The 26,369-nt window shown below is 41.2% G+C and overlaps 1 protein-coding gene across 1 annotated transcript in view; it reads right to left on the bottom strand.

Moving 5' to 3' along the window:
- Positions 1-26,369, bottom strand: part of enpp2l (ectonucleotide pyrophosphatase/phosphodiesterase 2-like) — a 72,667-nt gene that overhangs the window by 6,108 nt on the left and 40,190 nt on the right. Inside the window, exons 19-24 of the mRNA XM_078267710.1 lie at positions 26,186-26,246; positions 25,219-25,358; positions 21,883-22,027; positions 21,089-21,166; positions 12,593-12,725; positions 11,016-11,169 (exon numbers count right to left, since the gene is read on the bottom strand). Of these exons, the coding sequence (XP_078123836.1) occupies positions 11,016-11,169; positions 12,593-12,725; positions 21,089-21,166; positions 21,883-22,027; positions 25,219-25,358; positions 26,186-26,246 (711 nt within the window). The remainder of the gene's footprint in view (positions 1-11,015; positions 11,170-12,592; positions 12,726-21,088; positions 21,167-21,882; positions 22,028-25,218; positions 25,359-26,185; positions 26,247-26,369) is intronic.

The following is a 26,369-nucleotide window of genomic DNA, read 5'->3' as shown; positions in this document are numbered from 1 at the left end:
ACATATGAGGTAATGGCTTTCTCCACTGTGACTGCATGTGAACACTTAATAAAATGAGACAAATCACTATCGACCAGAAGCCAAAACCAACAGGAACATGACAAACAGTAAAACATGACAAACTGTTCTCAGAAATGTTGCCTGCAGCACAGAAGGTTCTAGATATTATTAGATTTTATTTTACTGCTGTTGCTCATTTTTTGTTTACACTGCTGAGATGAAAAGAAAAGATAGTCAGGTTTGACGACAGAATATGTCAGTGAACAACTCATTTATTTTTTTTTGCAATGAATCATTCCTCCACAGCGCTGCAAAGGAGGGTCTGGCTAGTCCACACATGGGAGAAAAACATTCCCTGGTCTATTGGCATTTCTTTAAACCAATCACAATTGCCTTGGGCGGCGCTAAGCGCCACACGAAGCCTCTGCAAAATAGCCTCGGAACTTGTTTCGGTGGAACATGTGTACGTTCAAAGGTTGTTTTAGTCGTGCAACAGAAAACTCAGATTGGACAGATAGTCTAGCTAGCTGTCTGGATTTACCCTGCAGAGATCTGAGGAGCAGTTAACCGTAGTCCTCGTAGATCCACCGGAATTTAGAACGCCAACACAAAGAAAGAGGAAGGTAACGGACATCTGGTCGAAAAGAATGACATCGCGCGGAATTTCCTGCGGCACCAGAGCAATCCCAGAAGTGGAACGTCGTGGATATAGACTAACCAGATAATTAAAACTAGGGATGTCCCGATCACAGTATCGGATCGAAGCAGATTCTGGTATTTTTTTAGCTGATCGGGGATCGCCATTTACCCCGTTTACCTTACCCCAACCATGTACATCAGCTTGTAGTAATCACTGCCTTTTTATCACACAGGCCCTGCGCCACAGAAGCACCGCCAGACTGCCTGGATGCTTTCAAACCAAGATGGGTGCGGCCACTCACTCAGTGTCTGTCCAGAGAGTGTCTCGAAGCTTGCCAGCCCTTGGCAACAAGTGAAACAAGTCTGTCTTCATTAATCACCCTTTTTATCCCAGCAGAGGATTATTCTCCAATTCTCCACACTTCTTCCGTGATTCCACCAGGAATGGTTTGCACAGATCATAAGAAAAAAACTAGTTTTATTGTTATTAGGCTGCATAAGTGGACCTTCATACTTCTGAAGAACCCTGAATTAAACTGCACTGTTATTGTAATTCATCATCTGCAGCAGCAGGTTCTTAAGTGCTTTATATATATGTAATAACATGTCAGCTAATGTGAACATCAAGAGCCATAAACACAATTTACATTTTTTTTATGTATTTTAAGATGTTTTTTTAAAACTACAGTTTTTTTTAACAGCTCGGTTGAAAACATCGACGTAGTCATATTTTCAAATGTCCAGTTAGCTTTTAGCACTGACTAAATGTATGGCCCTATGGAATCTGTCTTATAGCTTATTTAAATTCTCATTTTTGCGATTCTGGTATCACAGAAACTATTGGGATCTACGTTTAATGCTGTGACTGGCCCCAGCCGGGCCCTCGATCCAAAAGATACAATCAGATTTTTCCTATTGACACTGACATTCCTGTTCCTCCCACATATACTGCAGCTCAATGGGTTCGGCAGAAAGCACTTGTCCACCCACTGAGAACTGTGACCCGATGACAACAAAGACAATGAGGCAATGTTCCTCGATACCAACAAAAACATTCTGTTCAGAAAAGAACTGGGCCAAAGCCAGATAACTCCAACTATGTCAGAGCCTTTCATCAAGGAATTCTACAAGTACAAAGAGTACTTCAGAAGGGAGAGGAGTAACTGCCACCTGTCATGCAACGTTGCCATGTGATTAGCGTCGGGTCAGTTTTAGGCCTGAAAAGGACGTTAAGCGTTGGTAGGAAACAGTAATGCAAACTGTGATGTCTAAGTTATGTTGTGTCTAGACACACCTTGGCTTGGAGTGTTAGCATGCTAATAATTGCTAAGAGCACTAAAACACAGTTTTGCAGATATCTGATCATAAAGCAAAAGTACAAGACTAGATTTGGACCTGAAATCACGTTCTTTTTCTAAACCTAACTGTGACGAAGGATGGCCTCTTCAGGCAGTTAAAACTGGCTGCTTGAGAATCAGCCAATCAGGAGCGGCGCTGCGCTCTGCTGTTCGCTGAAGAAGACTGCTTAAGTTTCAGTTTCGGGAAAGTTTGGAAGGGAGAGCTGGCGTCGAAAGACTGAGCAGTTATATAAATAGACAAGGTACAAATATGAATAAATATATATATAAATATATATATATATATTTATTCGGTGCATCTCTAATATATATATATATATATATATATATATATCATATATATATATATATATAAATATAAAACATAGTAATGCATTGCATAACGCTGTGCAATCTTAAGTGCAAATCAATAATAAAGTAATTGAAACCATAATTTAAAAAAAGGTACTATTTTGCAGTTCTTAATTTTGAGTCTGGGGTGGGCGTATGGAATAATGGATGCTGAGTCAGGGAGGTGGGGCGTTAAGAAGCTAGACAGCACTGGGGAAAAAGGTTGCTCATTACCTGTGTGTACGGGCTTGTCTGCAGTCTGGGCAACCAAGTCACAGGAAAGGAGGTTTTCTTATATATTACAGTGTAATGACGTTAGTACCAGTGAGAGAAGACAATATGTTTTTTGAGAAGAGAAACTGCAAAGGTACATCAGAACAGTCAGCTCTTTTGTCACTTCTAATGTTGGACGGTAAAATGAGAAATAAGGAAATTGGTCGTTATGACCCTAACACCAGCAACAAGACAATTGAGTGATTCATCTTTCTGGACATTTTCAGCCTGGGATTAAAATGTCAAATAAACTATTTAGTTTAGTTGTCAAAAAGACAACCAGAAAAACAACTCATTTTACGTTTGATTTAAGTTCATCACTCACATAACTTGCCCAAAAAATTGATTTATCTACTTTCCCGGAATTTCTCTCCAACTTTTTATGACTAGATGTGCCAAAAAGGCTTTAACAGTTATTTCTATGTTCAAAGAAACAAATAAATAAATACATTTAAAGTGTTTTTATATACATACATATACATTTTGATATTACATGTAATCCATATGTCCATATATCCAAAGGAGCATATTTGTCTCATCTGATCGATAATCAAAATAACAACCAGTTATTTTTTTTAATGGTTTTTATTTCTGTGGTGTTTATAAAAAAATGTACATTCCCCATTTTTGTTTGTTGTTGTTGTTGTTGTTTTAACTGCATCCAGCTGTAAAGTGTACTTCATCACTTCCCATTCACGTTTACAAAGACGTTATCAATTGTAAAACTGGGATTTACTGGGATTTTAAATTGGTTTTCTACGTGACACAAAACTTCCGTGACCTACGCCCATGTTTTCATGGCTTTATGTTCACGTTTGATTTCGGAATCCTCAGACAAAAGCTCAAAGAGCAGAATGACATTTACACCACGTCTTTGTTCAACGTCCTTATTTATGTTACCTGCAGACCTCCAGCAACTTAAAGGGTAACTACCGTTTTTTTTTTCAACCTGGACCCCTATGTTCATATGTTTTTGTGTCTAAGTGACTGATGAGAACAACAATCTTTGACATCGGTCCAGTATTAAGCGAGATCGCTGCAGTCGGCAGCGGCGAAACAAGCTACAATGTAAGTACACCGTTACACACCAGGCCGATAATCGGCGGTTGGACAGTCTGGCGAGGTCAGTGACTCGAGTCTGTTCGGTGTGTTCCGTGCCGTCGTCTGTTGGAGGAGCTTCATTTTGGCTGACCTGACATGCTCAGTCGGAGACAGGGCAGTCGGGACTCACCCAGAAATGGCAAGCAGGATGAGTGTGACTAAGCCTCTTAAAATCTGATGAAAATCTTTTAAACTGACTTTTGTTGATCTGAAATGAAGACAGATTCAGCAACTGCACGGCCTATTTCTCTCTTTAAATGTTTTCAGAAACACGTTTCGGTGAACTATCTTAGTCCAATATGAGATCGTATTCTGAATGAGTCGCCATTAATAGCCGGTTGAAAAATCTAAAATCCGGAAGCAGCCGCCAGACCCACATGACGCGTTCGTCCAATCAGCTGCCGGTTTTCATTTTTGGGCGACAATACAGATTAGCGCCGCCTGCTGTGGTGTGTTCCGAGGCACTTTTTTGACCAACTTGGGGAGACTGATCAGTACAACTGCCTTTTCTGCCGACGGTCGGCCGTCTGGTTGGTGTGTAACTGCCTTAATATCAAAGCTTCTATTCTTCTGCTCAGTTTAAAATCAGCCTTTACTCAGATTGAACTAAGCTAAACCTCAACAAAACCTCTGGACTGCTTTTGGGCCTGACAGTGTTTAATACACTTTGATCTTTGTTCCCAATGACAGATAATTACACACACTGTATAAAAGGTTATGAATTCCCATACACTCTTCGGCATTTGGTTGACATTTGGTTGACATATGATTGACATTTTGTGGCCTGACGGGGGGAGTATTCTAGTGTTGCTTAAAGTAACTGTGCAATTGCACCATAGCGAAATATGGCTGAGTTGCATCATATGTCATGTTGATGCAACATCATATGTCACTTTCAAGGGTCAGTACACCCAAATTACAAAAAAGCTTTAAACTGTATCGCCTTTCTATGAGCATGGAACTGTAACTTTTATCATTATGTGTTCATAGCCAAGTAAAGATTTCAGGGTTTTGTTCTGCTTGGCAGTGGACCTTTTTACTGGTGGAACACCCCGCTCGTGTGAAAACACTTCATTGACATCACTGTTCTTTGTCTTTGACTTGGTTTGCAATTAATCCTTTTTGTGCAAGCAGAGGTTGCAAACAGAGAATTCCCAGCAGAGCACGTTACACTAAAACATCCGGTCAGTTGCGCACTTAGAGCAACCTGGCAGGAAATCAGCCACCTTGACTTTCCATTCATGTAAGAGGCTTCCTGGCAGCACATGCACTTCCCTGACACAACTCAAATGAACAGACAGCTTCCAGTTAACAGGAGGATTGTTGTTTGGAAAGGTTCCAGCACTTCCAGTGTTCTCCCTAGGTTTGTGGAAGACTTGGGCGCGTGTATTTGCCCGGTGGTTTATCATTTTTGACCATTACTATTCCCATATCTGTCTAAAACATTGGAAAAGCTAAGGCAGATAATACATACATTACACTCAAAAAAGCTAAAAGACAAAACTTGCTAAAGAAGTCTAGTTTAAATCTAAAGAAAAGCCATTTAGTTAGTTTTGAAGCCCATATTGAGTTAACATTCATTCGGCTGCACTTAAACCTCATCATTTTAGGGAAAAACCCTGACTTCTGCTCATTTCTCTCGAACAGCTGGTTTTAGTGGCGGAGACGGGTCGAAGAAATACAGGACTTTCAGTGTCCTGTTTGAAGAAAAAAACTTCAGCGGCGAGTTCGTTTTTTGTTTTTACTTAGATCCGTGTCAAGTGCGTAACCTTCAGGGAATAAAGAAACATTGGAATTTAACCCAAACCATGATCTTTTTCTAAACTTAACTAAGTAGTTTTGGTGCCTAAACATAACCAAACTGTGACGGTTTCACATATTTACTTATTTACTTTCGTAAATATACATTCCAATGAGTCATGTTTGAGTGCTGTGTTTATGTGGGACATAACAGCGAGGAGATTCCCTATCTACAACCCCATAGCAGAAGTGGGATGTGAAACACTTGCAAATAAGGAGAATTACAGAGTTTGGTATCTGGGACACCAGCGGTTTCCAAGTAAACCCCTGATGTTTTAGCTACAAAAATGTGTGATTTCCCATAGAAACCACATGTTGTGCAAATCTAACAAACCAAATATAAGTTCATACGTGAGCTTAAAGGTGCTGAAGAATGAATGCGTGTGCATGAGCAGTGATCGACACGCAGTTAGACGCCCTAAGCTCTAGGCTAATTGCTTTGTAGTTAATGCACAGACATGAAAGCGGTATTGATCTTTTTGTCTCACTCTCAGAAAGAAAAATGTCAAGCTTTTTCTCTTTAAGACAAGAGTGCGATTTATGTAAGTTAACGCCTGGGAGAGCAAACAAGTTACATATTTGTTACGACGGCATTTAAATTAAAGGCATACTATGTAACTTTTCCCTCTTCGGTGCCCCTACATGTTGTCTCATTGGAACTACAGCCGCGCGAGCTGTAGTTCCAATGAGACAGGGGGACCGAAGAGCGAAAAGTTACATAGTATGCCTTTAAGTCAAAACTATGCAGGGAAATACCCTGATGTCTAGACATTTTTCCACTGGCAAATCACAGAAACCGAGACAGAGACCTGTCCTCCCCGCGTAAAACTCAGTCTTTTGTTCAAGCAGCAATCACTACTCATGTTTACATTTTTATTTAGTAGTTTTTTGTAGTAATTACAACGGGGGCAAAGGGGAAGTAAGGTGACAAAGTATAAGAGTGCCATGATCTGCCTAAGAAGGTAGGTTGGGGCAAACAGAAACAGAACTTTCCCCCCAGGAGACTGGGGGCCGAGTCCCATTTCAAAATAAAAGTTTTTACCCCAAACCTAACCCTAACCCCTAACCCGATTTTAACCCAAACCACAATCTTTTTCTAACCTTAACTAAGTCGTTTTGGTGCCTAAACCTAACCAAACTGCAACAGTTTCACAATGTTAACAATGTGTTTAAACCTGTGACCGTTTTCTGGTTTAGATAGGAGGACCGAAATTGCTCTTGTGGGTCGCATTTCCTGCCACTGCTAGGGCCGTTAATTTCTTGTTGCCAGGACTTGTTGCCAAAACCATGCTGCCTGCAAAAACAAACTACAAGCTAAACATGATTAAATATCAAGGACATTCTATCCACAAACTGCAGATGAAACCTTTAAGGATGAGTTTAGTTTTACAGAACATCTGTAATTTTATACTTTTGATGTCAGTCACTTTCTGACATCTGAGAAAAACACCCTATACTTTATCTCATCTCAAAATCACTGAGCCAGCTTTTTACTGACAAGACCATATTACATCTGTGATCTGTGCTGCCAACACATCACGTGTATTCACATCGGGAAGTATCTCTTTTAAAGCCAGGATTGCTTTCATTTCCTGCAGGTTTTCCCCTCTCTGTTTCAGTCGAGGGTTATTGAGGCTGCAGGGGCTTAGTAGGGGAGGTTTTTTTCATATATCCTACCACTTTTCCAAAAACAAAAATGTACTTTGGCTACTGATTAAATGATTTGACTTCTGCTTGCAGAGGAAATGATGAGTCTTCTAATTACTGTAAAGCGGAGCTGAACTTGCATGCATACCATGCATTGCACACACACCCACACACAGATGTAACAGCTGCTGGATTGGCTTGGTTCGTCATCTAATTGCAAACTTTAACTTAAAATAGTTCCCATGAACTGAGCTGCATGCTTATTTTAAGATCATATGAGGTTTTGTGGTTTGTCTAACTTGAAGCTCTTTAAATCTGACTGTCTACACCACAGGTGCCCAAATTCTTTCACGTGGAGGGCCAAAAGGTACCTGGATGGAAGGCCAAGGGCCAAAAATAAATGTCGATGTTGAAGAATACCATAATTCTTGCCATTCTCAATGGGAAGTTTACCAGCACTGTGTATTACATTGCCATTAAACTCAGATTACGTACTTTTTAACTGCACAAAATGTACGTGTCGTAGTCATTACTTTTAAAATAAGAGGAGAATAAACATGACTATGTCAAATCCATGGCCGGCCAAAACAGACTTGGCCAAACTTGGCCCGCGGTACCCAAATTGGGTGGCCTTGGTCTAGACCTTGGCGCAGACTGAAGGGCGGCAAGCTCAGGTTTTCTTTGGAAACAAGGCGGGGAAACAGGTGAACACACACACACACACACACACACACACACACACACACACACACACACACACACACACACACACACACACACTATAATACTATAATATTACAGTAATCATCACTGCTGAAAATGTCCTGCCAGTGAACTGTGTGTGTGTGTGTGTGTGTGTGTGTGTGTGTTAGCTGTACACTGTAGACCCATTTCACATGTCTTCTAATGGCTTTTTACATTGTGCTGTTGTATTTTTATTGCATTGCTGAAGGCTCAAACAATGCTGCACAGAGCATATTGAAAAAGGGAGCGTGTTTTGGCTTCTCCTCAGCATAAATTTACTGTTTGCTGAAAACAACATCAGAGAAACATTTTCAGGGCGTGTACAAATCACAGAAGCTTAAACATAATTTCTAATGTTTATTCTGACCCAGTGGACAGTTTGACCAACTCCTTGATAAAATGACTCAAAGGGTGATCATAAATACATCTGATGCATTCTCTTTAGAAGGTCAATCAATGATATGGCCTCTCCGAAAAGGATCATTTCCCAAAATTGGGAGAGAAACAAAAAGTCATATAAGTCATGTTCTGCATTCTCTTTTTTGGCAAAGAGAGAAGAGCAAAAATGTAAATAGGGAAGCAGCCCGCATGTGTATGAGCAAGATATCCCCAACAGGAACACTCACACATCTGTGTGGAAATGTAAGAAAGGGATTTCCCCTTAGTTACTGTGATTGCTGTTGTCACGATTCAACCTGACAAGCAGGAGGTAAACCCAGAGACGGACACATTGATGCTTTTGGGTTGTTTTTTTTCATGGGATTTGTTGACAATGAGAAAAATACAGAATAACGTCATTCTTATTCTTGAAAGAAATCCTATATTAATAGACTGATAGATAATACAAAACCACTAAGATCACATGTCTGCTGGTTGACAGCTGCCTGTTCACATCAAATATTTCTATAAACAAGGTTCATATGTATTTTAACCAATACCTTTTCCATGACCTTTTCATGACTTTTCCATGACTTTTTGGCAAATATCCATTACTATGTATTCCTGAAAATGTCAGTCGCCATTATACAATAAGAATAAAAATCTGCGTTAAAGTTTACCCTCAGAGGTTTAACAATAAACAATTTACGTGGTTCATAGTGGGATTCGTAAATTAAACATATTATTATGCTGTGTTAAAAATTCCATGACTTTTCCAAAACTTTCTGGGTCTTCTTATTTTTCCAAAACCTTTCCAGGCCTGGAATTTGCATTTTTCAAAATTCCATCACTTTTGCAGGTTTTTTCAAAACGTATGAACCCTGTATAAAGGAGTTTCCTCTTGTAAAACTTAAGACAGTGAACCTCTCAGTCCATATCATGCCTGTATCTAGAGACAGATTATCTCTTTATGTTTGTCGAAAAAAAATGTCATGCCATATATATTGCGATATGCAAAAAAGACTGGGGTGATTTTGTAGGGGAGTGCGTCTACATAGAAAATAAAAAACTGAAAAAGGAACTTTTCTTATGTGAACCATTCTTTGTTGAACTTGAATGCTTTACAAACACCAAAGCAAGTAAAGCTGTGATTACTCTTCTGAAGTGACTTTGAAGATGGAAATTAGATGGTTAAATACACTGGTTGACTGACACCATTGGATTCATATAATACTACCAATCCAGGCTAAAGTGAATGATAGTAATAATGCATGTTGCTTCCTCTAAATGTTCAGGTTGTGGTCGACTAGCGGGGCCTAGCTTTGGTTGTTTGATAAATGGATCAACATTGATTGTGACTGGTGGTTGGCTGTGCATGGGGAGCCCTGCATGTCACACACTAGCAACCAACTGTTTATCCAAGAACACTTCAATCAGTGTGAATGACGTTATATCGGACACAGACTGCCGTTGTAGATTAGTGTTACGTTTCCAGCGTCGCGGCTCCGAACCGTAACGTTAGTTGGGACGGACGCCTTGTTTCTTTAAGCTACCTATATTAGCTTTAGCCTGGCTGGTAGCAGTTTTCTGCGGTGAAAAATGGCCGGGAGACGTCGTGATTACGTTGCGTTAATCAGGTGATTTAGTTTGTCTTTGCAGCGAACATAAAACACTGACTACTGTAGCTTCCCTACCCATGGAAAAGTATGCGCATCACTGTGTCAGCGGCAGCTGCCGCTTACGGTACTTTTCTACACACGGAGAGCCTCACTCCCCATAATAAACCCTGTCGGACTAATGTTACGTCATATACACACACTGCCTACTTGGCCACCTTTCTTAAAGTGCTCATATTATGCTAATTTTCAGCTTCATAATTGTATTTAGAGGTTGTACCAGAATAGGTTTAATTTAACTTTAATTTTCAAAAAACACCATATTTGTGTTGTACTGCACATTGCTGCAGCTCCTCTTTTCACCCTGTGTTCAGGTCTCTGTTTTAGCTACAGAGTGAGACATCTTAACTTCTGTAACATCTCTGTTGTCAGTCGCACATGCGCAGTAGCTAGGTAAGGATTACGTGAGCTAGCTAGCTGTTTCTCTAACTTCAGTCAGTACAAGGCAGGATTAGCTGGGAGACTTCTTCTAAACAAGGGCGCACTTCCAACTTTGCGTGGAATACCTGCAGAACAGGTACATGGAAGTAGTTCTATACAGTTTATTTTGTAGATTAGGGTGAATTTGTGTGCGTTGTAGCAGTGTTTTGCCATTGAGAACAAGCTATCATGCTAACGGTTAGCTCCCTAGGCCCCTCGTCTCGGCTAGTTATGTAGAAAGCCGTGCAGATGAATATATCTTTAAATTGGGTCACTTATGTAGTAGGAATGTGACATTTTTTTTTAGAAATTGGTGCCTTCTAGGCCGAGAAAAGCCAGAAAATATGTTTTTGGCTCATGTGGATGAAAGACATAAAATCCACTTGCTTCACTGCTGCAGCCTTATCTCCATGATAAGCAACCCAAATATATATTTCTAGTGTACAGTCAAATGGAAAGTATGTACTTTTCACTGAAGCTGTTTTCAGTGCAGGACTTTTACTTGTAACAGGGTAGAAGTACCTTTACTTTTAAGTGAAGGATCGGAATACCTCTCGCACCGCTGTCACCGACTGATCTGAACTGATTCATGCAGCTGCAGTGACAGCTGGGGCAGCGCTGCCCCCTGCTGGAGACAGGTTGAACTCACGTTGCAGGCCTCACTGTTGTCTGGTCTGTGTGGAAGCAGATAGGAAAAGACCTTGAGTGGCCCGTCACACTCCTCCACTGTGTGGTTCAGCTCCTGGCAGCTCGTCACCACCGTGTAGAAGTGGGTGGGGACGGGTGGGGCGTCGGCCGAGAACCTGGACAGAGGAGAGGGGGTGGGGGGGCAGACATTTAAAAATATGAACCATTTACCATGACAGTCCATACTGGGATGTGTACACTCCCTATAGAGTAGTGTGTGTATGTGTGTGTGTGTGTGTGTGTGTGTGTGTGTGTGTGTGTGTGTGTGTGTGTGGGGGGTCAGCGTTACATAAATAACTAGCCCAAGGTTTCCCCCACCATTATAAGGCTTAGTAAGTAGTAAGTAAGTAAAGTGTATTCATATTGCACTTATCACAGAGTCACAAAGTGCTTCACAGGCCAAAAGAATAAATACATTTAAACCAATCAACAATCATAAAAAGCACCACAAATCACAGGAAATCATAATGAATAACAAAAAGCATAAGATAAATAGTAATACAGTCGAGAATGTGGCTAAACGAATGTCTGACTAAAAAGCTGCTTTTACTTAAAAGCGTGATTTACATTTCTGCGTAAAATCTACGCCGTGGCTACGTACGTAGGTACGAGGAGGCATGGACCCTGACGTGCACCTCTCCAAAAATGTAACAACACATCGCGACGACGCATGTCACTCGGCCGTGGCTCTCTAGCGTTGCATTGAAACCTGGCCGTAACAAAAACAAACTAAAACTAAGTGTGTAAAAGCTAAAACTGACATCTCTCCATATGTGCATGTATGGGTCCAGAGCATGTGTGTATTTCAGGCCTGTGTGTGGTGTGTTTGAACATGCGATGCCATGTTACCAACTTAGCTCCTTAGCTCCTCGCACACCCCGCACTGCTACAACTGTTAATTATAGTCATAGTTCTATTAGCTTCATTGCTACTACAATTGCCACGGCGCGTCAAGCCAACATGCAATTATTATGAATCATATTTCTACATATCTGTATCAGCGTCTCTGTGTCTCAACCGGCAGCGGCTAAAGGCCGCCCACCAAGAGTCAGGATCCGTCCGAGGCGTCTGCCTAAAAAGAAGTGTTTCCTCGCCACTGTTGCACCAAATGCTTGCTTTTGGGGGGGGGGGGGGGGCTTTATAAAGTACAGAGTGTGGTCTAGACCTACTCTATCTGTAAAGTGTCCTTAGATAACTCCTGTTGTGATTTGACACTATAAAAATTAACAAAAGAGTGAAAAAAATTATAATTTTCCCACTGGGCATCAATAAAAACTATAAATTAAAAAATGTAATGTCATTAAACCTTTCTGAAAAACTGAAACTAAACTAAAACTTGGAAACACTCTGAAAACTAACTCAAATGAAACTAAAAAGCTAAAAACTTTAGCTTTAATGAATCCAATCACACAGGAACAGCTGTTGCGTTACGATGTGTTTCTCATACGGGACCAGTATAATATTGTAGTATATTTAAGGACTGTTGAGTCTGTGTGTGTTCTCTATAAACAGGGAAACTGTCGGGTGATACGGCCTTACTCTTTTATCTCCTGTGTGGTGTCCCGGAGGCCGTCGTAGTTGTAATCGAAGATGGGTCCGGAGAGGACGTTGATGCCGTTGTTTTCCTCTGCGTAACGCCTCAGCAGCGTCCCCTGCAGGTAACTCCACATTCCTGCAGACAGAAAGAAGAAAAAAAAGGATCAGCTGATGCTACAGCACAGAGCCAAACCTTTTTAAACCCCCTTTTTGTCATTCTGGGTCAAAATGAAAATGTTTTGGTCGTCTTTTTCGACACTCTTGTGGCTTTTTTTACGTTTTGAAGCTTTTTTTTTTTTCTCCCTTTTTTTGTCACTTTCTCCGATGTCTTTGTCGATTATTTTTATTTTCATTTATTTATTTTTTACGTTTTTGTTGTTGTTCCATCAACCTTTTGAAGCTTTTTCTGACCTTTTTGTCAATTGTTTTCCACGTCTATCACTTTTTCTGGTGTCTCCGTCGATTTCTTTTTATTTTTTATTTTTGTCGCTTTCTTCTATCTATTTTGTTTTTTTTTCAAATGCTTTAAAATCTAATAAAATACCCAAATTAATTGAAAGTATTGAACTGATCTTTTATTTTACACTAAAGAACGTTGTTACGGAACCATTCACGTTATTTTTTTGGGACAATTTGTTGAAAGAAACCAACATTTTTGATATAGAGACTTTTTGAAAATGGGTCAAATTTGACCCGAGGACAACAGGAGGGTTAAACAGTTCAAAAGTTCCAGGTATAAGCCCCAACGAGGGCTGTACAATTAATAGAGTTTTGATCGTGATTAGGATTTCGGCTCCTAGCAATCACAAAAACAACGTCATTATTTTGCACGTCATGTTTCGCAAGTAAACTCTTATTTCATCTTATGTTCTGAATGAAAAAAAAAGGTTAAATGGGAAAAATATTAAGGGGAAAGTCCACAGTACAAGGTGTTTTAACTGTTGATTTGTTAAACTGTTGCAATCTCCTGCATACGTATTAACAGAAATATTATATACACATATATATGAAATATTTTAACAGAAAATGTCCACAGTAGGGGTCGACCGATACTGGTTTTTCAAGGCCAATACCGATTATTAGTAGTTATTGAAACCGATATTTGGAACCGATATGCATTTACTGTACAGTAAAAATGAAAATCTTCAAGTCAAAATGAACTATTTGGAATGTTACAAACTCCAACACAAAAGTTTGTTTAAATGCTTCAAGCAATTATTTAATAAAAATGAAACTTTAAACGTAATACGCGGTCAAAAAATAAATAAATAAATAAATAAAAACAAAACTAGCTACCTGAAGTTGTAACGTGCTAACAGTTTGTCTGCAGACTGCTTACAGAGCTGTAGCGGAGCCAAAGGAGCACACTTTTTAAATGAATGAACTTTTTTGGTTATCGATCAAATTAAACACCGACACAGATGATCTGCATATTGCCAAATATCGGCCCAATGATTGGTCGTATTTCTGTTCAATCACATGTCAACTTTCATCGGTAAGTAATAGTGTGGGAGAGTTAACATGTTATTGGATGTATAGGAGTTTAAAATGTTTCGTATTTTTATCACTACAGTTTTTTTTTTTACCTTTTATTCATCCAGGTGAGTCGATTGAGAACAATTTCTCATTTGCAACGACGACCTGATCACATTCACACAGTTCCACATTCATACCTGGAAGCCGCCCGGTACAACCACAGTCTGATCTGCTGAGCCACTGAGCAGCTCCACTGGAGCGGTTGGAGGTTAAGGGCCTTGCTCAAGGGCACCTCAGTCATCGTATTGAGGCTATGCGCCCGGTCCCAAGTTCGCTTCTTTAACCTTTAGGCCACCACTGCCCCGTATGCTAGCTAATGTAGTGAGCACAATGCCGTTATCGTACATTTTTAACCAGCATTTGGCATTAGCGACCGTCAAAAGTGTTTAAGTTCTGTATTTTTACTTTAGCTACACAATATTTCTGTTTTTAATTACGGGACAAAGTCTGGGTTATGAGCTGCCAGAACTTTCTTCTGTTATTTTTACTAATTTATTTCTTAGAGTGTGGGGTAAATATCAGCAAAAACTGCTTCCTCTCCAAAGTATTCCCCCAGACGGGACATTGTTTTTAATTTAATTGGATGACTTGCCTTTAAAAGCTCTGCATAATTACTGTACGTCAATATTTAAGAAATCAATTAAATGCAAACCATTGATTTAATTCCACTAATTGCTTTATAAGTACACTCTTTCTCTGAATAAGGGAACACAACTGCAGGAAGAAAAGTGAAATGACCAAAGCAAATTTTCCTGGCGACGTTAAACATCCTTAAATGGCCTCGAAAATAAAAGTGTTTATAATCTTTCTTTCATGTCAGTTAGAAGATCCTTAAAGGTCCTTAAAAGGGGTGGGTGGGGGTGAACTCAGACATGATGAGCCACCAATCTTGGAACTGAAGCTTTAAATGTTCAAGTAAACACCATTTTCCTCCTTAAGGGTGATTTATGGTCGTGCGGAGGCTCCATAGCCTACTGTACGTAAGCGGGCTCAAGTTTATACTTGTGCGTTGGTGTGTGCGTCAATCACCAGAGATGGGAGTAAGTCACACATGGGCAAATCATATTCTTCAGACATGCCTCACTTTTATGGGACAGAAAACCCATTTAACTTTTCCTTCTCTTAAAGAGTTTAAGAGTAGCTGAATCCCACCACATTTGGAAAGACTGTGTATGTATCACATGGAATGGATAGCATATGTTCATATTTACCAGTGTATTTGTGAGTGAATGTGTGCGTGTGTGAGAGAGAGAGTGAGTGAAAAGTTATTAATATCGGTGAGTGAATGAGTGTGTTGGGTGTGTATGTGTGCCTAGCTTTATTCACATACTTACGTCTGCGTGTGTGTGTGTGAGAGAGAGAGTGCAGTTTGTGTTGTGTGTAGTATGTATGTATGTGTGTGCCTAGTTTTATTCACTCTTACCGCCACCTTAAACAAAGAGGGGAGGGTGTGCTTATTCATGGCCCAGAACTGAAGGGAGTTCTGTCCATCACAAACGTCCATAGTGGTTCAGCTGAATACGGGGATTGGAACGCGAATCTCTCCCGATTTGAAGTGTCTGATGAAATTGTTGTACTGCAGACAGTTTGTTTCTTCTTTGCCTGGTCAGATGTGTAATCCTTATTGCCAAACTTTATTATTGTCGATGCAGAGGGATCCATGACGTTAAGTTACTAGCCGTAGCCAGTCTCGTTTACTGCGGGTCTGCCACCGCGTTCCGCGTCATCATATCAACGGGTTCCCGTGCATGCAATAGCACTAAAATCGTAAAGTTCCTCCTCCTCAATATCAGAGGAACCAAAATATATTTAGTAAACAGAAAATCAAGTCATTTCATTTGACTCGAGTCAAAGTCAAGTCGAGTCTTTTATGAATGTCTGTCAAGCAAGTCTCAAGTCCTAAAATTTGCGACTCGAGTCTAACTCCAGTCAAGTCATGTGACTCGAGTCCCCCCATGTCTGTCAACCTCTTTAAGAGAATAGCAGGGCCGGCGTGTGTGTGTGTGTGTGTGTGTGTGTGCGGGGAGTGTGTGGTAGAGCGAGTAGAAAGAGTGACGACGATTATCTTCGGAGCGAGTAGCGACTCTAGAGTCATAGTGAGAGAAACAAAATGTCTCCCCTGTTCTTTCTGACCACGGTGGGAAATCTGGAGCAGGAAAAGTTAAAGCGTAACTCTTGCCAAAATGCAACCTAGGGTCTTTTTGTGAATGTACCCGAGTCAAACTTTCGTTTAAAAGCATATTTAGGACGGAATCGCCACTTTTAAGATTTACCGTATTTTCGGTCAAATGGCCTTTTGAATGGGAGTGCTAGGGACACTTTTATGCTAGCCTCAAAATAGCTATTTTTAAAACACTAAGAAGGCTCGACACAATATGAAACTTTGCTCCAAGTATGACCAGGGGCTCTACACGTTAACGAAGACACTGACAACATTGTTTGTGTACCCAGAGTTTACTAAAAAGAAAGGTTTTGAAAGGTTCTAACCTCCGGTGGATTTGTGAGGACTGTGGTTAACTGCTCCTCAGATCTCTGCAGGGTAAATCCAGACAGCTAGCTAGACTATCTGTCCAATCGGAGTTTTCTGTTTCCGACTAAAACAACTTTTGAACGTACACACGTTCCACCAAAACAAGTTCCTTCCCGAGGCTATTCTGCAGCGGCGCCGTGGCTCCGTCCGGCGTCCCGGCGCATTGGGATTGGTTAAAAAGAAATGCCGATAAACCAGAGCACGTTTGTCTCCCATCCCAGAATGCTTTGTGGACTAGGCAGACCCTCCTCCGCAGCGCTGTGGAGGAAGGTCTGGCAATGCGAGACTAGGGGAAATGCAACGCTACCGAGCCACGGCCGAGCTTCGTGCATCGCCGCGACGTGTAGTTGCATTTTTGGAGAGGTGCGCGTCAGGCTACGGCGTAGGGTCGGTATCTCCACGTACCTGCTGTACGTACGTACCCACGGCATCGATTTAAAGCAGAAGCATGAATCAGCCTTTTATCCCGATGCAACAAATCTATTTCCCAGCCTGAAGAAAGAAAAAAAAACCCAGAAATTCTCCAGACACACACTCTGTTTACAGAGCTAATGACAATAATAAATTATGTGTATCTGTATGAGACAGCGATTGAGAGAGAGAGAGAGAGAGAAAGAGTGTGTGTGTGTGTGTGTGTGTGTGTGTGTGTGTGTGTGTGTGTGTGTGTGTGTGTGTGTGTGTGTGTGTTTTGTCCTGATAAGTCTTCTCTTTCTACAGAAACAATGGGTATCAGGCTGTCCTGGCTCAGACCTGACGTCACCACACTGCTGTCTCTTTGTCTCATGTGATAACTTTGAAACCCTCGACAAGAGGATTCAACTTGACATTCGGGTTGGAGGTTGACACACGCTGATTTTGGTACGGCACCAAATTTCCTCTGAGCTTCTTGTTGAAAATTCATCTAAACTCGCAGTTCACGGAATTTATATCCCTGGAAGACTTTTGGGATTTTAGACGTTTCTGCTGGGATGAACGTCATGTCGATCCGTTTACAGTTCAGTTAAAACACTTTCGGGTCCCAAATTTGTATTTTGGAAAATAAACCTGTATTGGCCCTCTTATACGACGATCCCATGACTAAACACTTTCTAAAACGCAGCTACTGAAATGTATTATTTATTTATGACGTTATTTGTTGTGGTTATGGCTCAAACCGGGGCATGATCAGCAAAGAGTTGGCCGAAGAACAAAAAAAGGTAAAAAAAGGACAGCGACAGAGCACCCTCGGTCACTCGTTCACATATTGGCCCTCTATTTTATTGTTGAAAAGACGTGGTTTTACATCAATATATGAATTTACTTTGGTGGCTAAAACAGAGCCACCCTCCTCCAAAGCGCGCTGAAGGAGGGTCTGGCTACTCCACGTGGCATTCGGGGATGGGAGGAAAACGTGCTCTGGTTGCAGTATTATGATTGTTAGAAGTAAAGAAGACAGGAAATTAGTATTCTTTCTGTCTGGTACTGCCCTTAAAGTGTGTGATGAGATTAAATATCTTGACCGTCATATTGTTAATGATTGATCAGATGATAAGGACATCAACAGACTAATGTGCTTGCACCTAAATTTGGCATGCGTTGTGCTAATGTTGAGGTAGCTTTATTCAAAGCATTCTGTACACCACTATACTATACTGCCCACTTGTGGCGGTCTTACAGGAAAAAAAGAGCATGCAGAGACTGAATGTAGCGTATAATGATGGCATGAGACTGCTTCTAAAACAACCAAGATGGTGTAGTGCTAGTCACATGTTTGTCAGTGTTGGTGTGCCTACATGTTCGGCCTTAATAAGAAACCTTATTTATCGATACATGTGGAGAATGTCGGTCTCAGAAAACAGAATTATACAAGCTTTAGCCCACATTGATTTTAGCTCTGTCAGGTATCTAGACTGTGGAGACGTTGGCGCTCCTGTTTGCATATTACAGGTGAAGGTTGTTGACCTTTTATTCATTTATATGAATTGTACTATATATTTATTGCTATATGTTTGTAAATATTGGTTCGTGTTTTTGTTACTTTGTATACATTTGATCCGGTAAGTTTTGGTTTCACACTGCAGTTATGCAAGCGCACTAAAAGATCTATACGTGACAACACTACGTCCTGCCGTCATCACATACGTGAGCTGCGTCTCCAGATACTTATAATTGATTGTTGTTGTTGTTTGTAGACGGGCTTCCCCGTCCTCTCGTATCCTCTCTCTGTGTCGGAGTTTTTTTCAACTGACTGCTGCTCTCCCCCAATGCCGCGGCACACGGGAACTTTCTTTCTGGAGCATTTATTCAGAGACAAAAGGAAACCTACACTGTACGTTTACTACCACTTAACAAGTAAACTGCTGATGTATTCTCAGCTCTGATAGCCGACGTCTGTCTGCTCTGAGCGCTGACACCGTCACTCTCTCATGTAGCCTACACACTAAGCACCGAGCTATTCCTTAAAGGAAGAAAGCCCTTAATGTACTATTTTTTACTTTCTTTTTTTTAACCTTTATCCAGTCAATTGAGAACAACTTCTCATTTGCAACAACGACCTGTCACATCCACACACTCATACCTGGAAGCTAAAATCATCACAAAATGAGAGTTCCTTGTTGTTACTTTTAAGGTGTAAAGAAAATGAAAATGTGCTTATTTCATGATTTGCAGCTCCTTTTTATGGACGTAGCTTTTCTGGAGGCCAGGGCAACACTGATTGGCTCTTACTCTGCCTCTTACGTCTCAATCTGATATTAACATAAATAAAGGGTGCGGACATATTGCCTGACCCTTCTAAATATTAACTTGCTCAATTGTTTTATTCTTATATTCACATTTTTTGGGGGCATTTCTTACACATTTCTTCCCTTCAGGGTTTCCACAGATTTCTGTAAGACTTTTTAAGACCTTTTTTTTAGACCATTATGAATGAAATTTAGGACTTATATCACGACATTAAAAACAAAGTCAGATGTCAGAAACCTGGAAATGTTGTCTGAAACAATTCCCCGACTTCCTCATTGGCGTCATAGGACTGGTGTCTAGATCGGCTGCAATTGAGTAGCATGTTGGTCTCATTTGTAGTCATAATAAAGCAAATTATATTTGGACTAGCGACAGAAAGAACTACAACGCCACAGAATTAAAAAAAATAAAGACATTCTAAAGCGCTGTGGGAGCATTTCAATGAGCATTTGAGGCAGCGTCACACGGACGTCAGAAAATGAAGACCTGTTTAAAATGATTTAGGACCTAGAACACAATACTTGAGCGAATTTAAAATGCTCATATTATGCTTTTTGGCGTTCTCCCTTTCCTTTATTGTTTTATAGATCTTTTTTTGTGCATGTTATATGTTTACAAAGTGAAAAAGCCCAAAGTCCACCCCAAAGGGACTTACCATCTCCAACAGAAAACACTGTTCACAAACTGACTTTACTTCAGAGACAAACGTGGTCACTTTGTAACACACGTTATAATGCTCGCCTAGCTGCTAGCATGGCACGCCCTCATACTCTGCTTCTGACTGGCTAGTAGTCCTTACCTAGGTACTGTCAGGGCACGCCCTCATACTCTGCTTCTGACTGGCTAGTAGTCCTTACCTAGCTACTGTCAGGGCACGCCCTCATACTCTGCTTCTGACTGGCTAGTAGTCCTTACCTAGCTACTGTCAGGACACGCCCTCATACTCTGCTTCTGACTGGCTAGTAGTCCTTACCTAGCTACTGTCAGGGCACGCCCTCATACTCTGCTTCTGACTGGCTAGTAGTCCTTACCTAGGTACTGTCAGGGCACGCCCTCATACTCTGCTCCTGACTGGCTAGTAGTCCTTACCTAGCTACTGTCAGGGCACGCCCTCATACTCTGCTTCTGACTGGCTAGTAGTCCTTACCTAGCTACTGTCAGGGCACGCCCTCATACTCTGCTTCTGACTGACTAGTAGTCCTTACCTAGCTACTGTCAGGGCACACCCTCATACTCTGCTTCTGACTGGCTAGTAGTCCTTACCTAGCTACTGTCAGGGCACACCCTCATACTCTGCTTCTGACTGGCTAGTAGTCCTTACCTAGGTACTGTCAGGGCACACCCTCATACTCTGCTTCTGACTGACTAGTAGTCCTTACCTAGCTACTGAGCATGTGCGACTCCCAACAAAGACGGAACAGAAGTGAGATGTCTCACTCTGTAGCTAAAACAGAGAGCTCAACACACAGGGTGAAAAGAGGAGCTGCAGCAATGTGCAGTACAACAAAACATTTTAAAATGAAACCATGTAAACCTATTCTGGTACAACCTCTAAATACAATTATGAACCTGAAAATGAGCATAATATGAGCACTTTAAGACAAAGGTTTTAGACTTTTTAAGACCCTGTGGATAGCCCTGTCCCTTCCGCCACCATAATGCTCCCGTGAACTTGTGTTTTGAGTGTGAAGTTGAAGTGTGAGACTCACTCTTGAAGGCCGGGTACATGGGCACGATGTTGGTGATGAGCGAAGCGTCGTATCTGGACTCAGGAGACGATGCCAGCTCTGTCAACAATGTAGCGGAGTAGAAAATAAATACTCAAAGTTGAGAACAAGTGCCTCAAAATTGTACTTAAGTACAGTGCATCTTGATAGGGCTGCACAATATGAGGAAAACATGCCACAACGATGTTAAATGTCGCGATAACGATATTACTTAAATAAACAGATATCAAAGTGCACTCAGTTCTGCATTTCTGCTGCTTTCACTATTCTGCTAGGATATACGCCAAATTGCTTGTTGAATTGAAAACAAATGAAAGGAAATCATTTCCAACATTTAATTGAACAAACTAAAGATTGAATTGATATAAAAGGCACAACGATATACTGTGCAAACCTAGTGCTTGAATAAATGTACTTAGGCCGGCTACACACCGGCTGTGTGGCATGAGCGTGGCGTTTCTGTTGCCTGTCAGCTGCGTGGCGGCTGCGTGGATCTAGCATGCACGTGTTTTCGGAGACGTGCGCGTCACGCAGGCAGTGTGCAAGCTCTAACCTGTTAACATGGGAGCCCAAATAAAATCGGACACGCCACGCGGCTAACACGCTCACGCGACGCAGCCAGTGTGTAGCCGGCCTTAGTTACACTCCACCACTGTCAGATACTACAGGTGAGAAAGAGCTTTTAGACGCGTGTATCTGGGAAGAATTACGTGTGCTGTGCATTGTCCCTGTCAAACAAAGCAAACCGTGCGAGTGCTCCGACTCTGCGGGTTTACCTGGATGGAAGAGGAAGCCGTAGGTGAGCTGGTTGTTCTGGCTGTAGGCGGTGCAGCTCTGACTGTAATCGGCCGACACTCGGGAGTCGACTCGGACACACTGAACGCCGGGGGGCGAGACCTCGGGAACGGGAGTCATGTCCTCCTGAGAGACAAAGACACCAAACGTTAGCACTTAAAGGGTAACTACCGTTTCATTTTTTTTCTAACTACTAGTATTTTCTAGGGGTGGGAAACGACAGAGGCCCCCACGATTGGATATTACCATGATGCTTTTGTCATGATACGATATTATTGCGATATTCTGCTATATAATGTCCTCCACCTTACCTTTCCAACTTCAAATGATGTCCCCAAAGGAAAACTTTGTCAACATCTCTTTTATCATAGAAAGATACATTTCTGTTTGTTCATCTTACTTCAATTTTCCATCTAGTGGGCTGAAAAAGCAATTCATTTTATTATCCTAGTACCAAAACGGTGCAATTTATATAATAAAAGATCGATACTTGGCATCTGTTTATCGATACAGTATTGCCACAAAAATATTGCAGATTATGCTGTATTGATTCCCCCCCTCCATCCCTACTATTTTCCTATGTTTTTGTGTCTAAGTGACTGATGGGAACAACAATCTCTGACATCGGTCCAGTATTAAGCAAGATGGTTGCAGTCAGCAGTCAGCGAAACAAGCTACAATGTAAGTTAATAGGGCAATTGTCCAGCTTGTATTTACCTTCACAAAAGTGCTCCTTTTGCCACTGACAGGCTCAGATTAATATTCTAAGTGTCTGACAACATTATGGAAAGGATTTCTAAGGAGGTTGACCTTTCTGTTGAACCGTAAGATTCTTTTTTTAAACGTAAAAACATCCGGGAAATTGCGTTCGTTAAATCCACCAGACTCCATGTAAATAAACAGTAATTTAAGCATCGTAAAATACACTTCATTCAAAGTCGACACAAACAAAATAAAACTATGAAAATCCGTTTTGGGTTGTCTTTCCACTTTTCCAACCATCAAAAACTCTAGCTATGGTTGAAATAAACACATAGTTTACTGATTTACATGTGAAAATATGTTGGCTCTATACACGCTAAAAGTATTGTTTTTTTAAATGGAGTCTGGTGTGTTTAGCGCGAGCGACTTCAGAGCTGTTTCTGTTTAAACAGAAAGGTCTCAAAGAGGTTTTAAAGGTCTATCTTTCCATAATGTTGTCAGACACTTAGAATATTAATCTCGTGGCCCGCCTTATTCTGCCTCTGATTGGCTTAGCTTGGTATTCTTACCCTAACCCTAACCAATCCCCACTCCTCATGCCTTAAACCTGACTACGTCGATCATTAACCAGTATAAGAGCGCTGGGTTTTGCCTATGGAGGAATGGCTCAAACATACACAGGACTTTCATCAACGAGGCCGGGGTCCATTTTTCATTTGAAAATTAAATGTTCAACTTCACGGAATAAGATGGAGCAACGCCACGTTTAGCTATATGTGCGTAACCGAAAGTGAAGTAAAGTGAAGTAACCAAGATCTTTTTTTTGTAAACTTAAACCAAGTATTTTTGGTGCCTTGAACCAAGCCAAACTGCTTTTTTCTGCAAAAGTTTTTGAAAACACTGACGTCACGTTTAAAACCACAACCGGACTTGTTGGTATTTCTGCGTGTGTCCCACGTGTGAGCGGCTGCACCTTGTAAACTTGCAGCCTGTTCCGTGTCAACATCTGGCGAACACGCGTGTTCAGTGTCACAGACACAGAGTTCTGTGTGGTTACTGGTGTTCTTGGACACGTGTGTGTTTATGTTTTGCGTGTTTGTGCAGGTCCGTCGCGCTCTGCGCCGGACACAAGCACACTGTCACACACCATGTACAACGACTTGTAATGTGGGGCAGTAACGGGGGCCAGGATTTTACAACGTTGACACCCAGTTCAACTACATGAAAGACAGAGTCGGGAGCTGAGGGAGGTCAGGGGAAGTATAAACACTGTGTTTGGGAGAAAATTCTGGTGCAATAGTTTCTGGACGTTCTTGGCTCACTGGGCAGTGTTGAAGAAAAGGGAATGACCTAACAATTACACATGTTATCCTAATATTCCCTTTCCTGTTCACTGATTAGGTTTCTATAATTGTTTTACTTTATCAGTAAACCTTTAATGTCTCCTGATTTAATTATGTCTGCCTTTTCTCTAGCTTAGTGTTAAGCATTCCACTTATATTCCACTGGTCGCTGAGTGAGACCCTTTGTTAAGAGCCCGGGGTTATATCACCCCTTAACTACTCAAAGCACTTTTCATTAGTTGAAGGAGACAGTATTGAGTCTAGGCAAATCTACTCAGACAGACTTGTGAGTTGAATGTCTTCTCAGCTTTTGTTTATGCTTGTATAAAAACTAGAACCGAGCCCCGTCGGGTACCGTCGGGCCGGGTTCGGACAGATATTTAGAAATGAGGTTCGGGTCGGGCTCGGTCACATCAACGCGATAAGGCATTGAACATTTTCAATTTAAAAAAGTGTGTTAACGTGCGCTTGTTGCCCCGTGTGCGCTGATACGCTCATCTGTTGACATTTCCGAATGCCTTCCTACAGTTGCTTAATAAAAGCGGGCTTTCCAAACAAACAAACGTACATGTGTCATTAGTATGAGAAAAAATATTTTTAACCAATACTTTTCCATGACGTTTTCATGACTTTTCCATGACTTTTTGGCAAATTTCCATGACTATGTATTCCTGAAAATGTCAGTCGACATTATACAATAAAAATTAAAATTTTCCCCTCAGAGATTTAACAATAAAATGAAGGACAATGTATGTGGTTCATAGCGGGATTCGTAATATCGCGCCCCGAATAGAACGTTGAGGTTAAGACGACGTGAAAATACATTTATTAATCACATATTGTTATGCTGTGTTAAAAAAAAATCCATGACTTTTCCAAAACTTTCTGGGTCTTTTTTTGTTTCCAAAACCTTTCCCGGCCTGGAATTCGCATTTTTCAAATTCCAAAACTTTTCCAGGTTTTTTCAAAACGTATGAACCCTGTAAATATCTTAATGCCTGTCGGACGCGGGCCGGGCTCGGACAGAAAAATCCGCACTCTAGTGTGTTTTTATTTTGTAAATAGAGTGCTTACTTGTGTTCAATTTGTAGACTTTAGGACTTTTAATTGGTCGTTATGCTTGGATTGGAAGGAAGGGAATCAATATTAATACAAAGACTGATGTTTGCTTTGGAATACAATCTGCAGTGATGTCAAGTTTGTTCAAGTATAAAAAAAAACAATTGATACAGTAAAGTTTGTAGAAAACCAGGTAAAAGATGTAATGAGTACCTGTCGAGGCAGCGTGTATGCTGTCCACAGAGGCATGGCCAGCTCTTTGCTGTAGCCGCTGATGAACTCCACGTGATGAAGCAAACTGTACTGAGTGTCAAACATCACGGCCGGACGACCAAACGGGAGGTGGGTACTGTCTGCACACACGCGCACACAGACACACACACACACACACACACACACACACACACACGCACACACACATGCACACAAACACACACAAACACACAGACACACGCACACACACACACACACACACAGTTAATTAAAGAGATAGTTTGGATCTTTTTAGTGTGGTTATATGAGATACTTATCTCATAGCCACCAGACTCTTTTGACAAAAACTGTAATTTTACCTCGCAGAACACGGGGAGTTGCTGCTGTACCTCTCTTTTTGTGTTATTGTGTGACTTTGGTTTTTAAAAAAGGTTGAAAAAAAGAGTTTGGACTTACCAATGTCACACATTAACATGAACAAAGCAACCGATGGAGGAAGCGGTAGAGAAGCAACTCCCGTGTTCTGCGAGGTAAAATTAGGAGGAGAAATAAGGAGTCTGGTGGCTTTGAAGAAAGCGGCGATAACGGCTTCAGTTCCCTGTCGTAAAGGGCTGTCTGACAGCAAGGTAAAGCTAATTACAGCATTATATTATAGCGCTGACTTTAAACTGATAGATATTTGATGTGTCTAAAATGCATTTAGCTGCTGCCCCCGTCCACAGCAGAACATTAGACAGTAACTGGAAACTGGAAATAATGCCTCGGTTTCGCAGTGAAACTCAATGACTTGGTACTGAAATACTGACATTTGCACGTATATTTTGTGGCTACTTGCTACTACTAAAACTACTTCTGAGCTTGTGCCACTTTTCAAAGTGGAATAACTTGGACAATCTAGTGGTCCGTTGTGCCTTCTGCATGCGGTATCTATCCTTAAAAAAGAGACTGAGGTGTGAGAGGAACCTACTGTAACTGTAGAGTCCATCTGGTGCTGGACTGAAGGCTTCAATGACCTCCTCCACTTTGTTCTGTAACACAAAAACATGGTTTATGACAGCAGATTGTTTGGATGGTTTTCTGTCCCCTAACGGCACGTTCAGACTAGAAGCAGCGATCCGCTGAGTCGCTGCAGGGTTGTGCGGCGGTGGGAG

This window comes from Sander vitreus, chromosome 14 (assembly GCF_031162955.1).
Source record: "Sander vitreus isolate 19-12246 chromosome 14, sanVit1, whole genome shotgun sequence".
Classification (NCBI taxonomy): Eukaryota; Metazoa; Chordata; class Actinopteri; order Perciformes; family Percidae; genus Sander; species Sander vitreus.
Note: the sequence above shows the minus strand (reverse complement) of the source record. Positions and strands in the feature narration are given on the sequence as shown.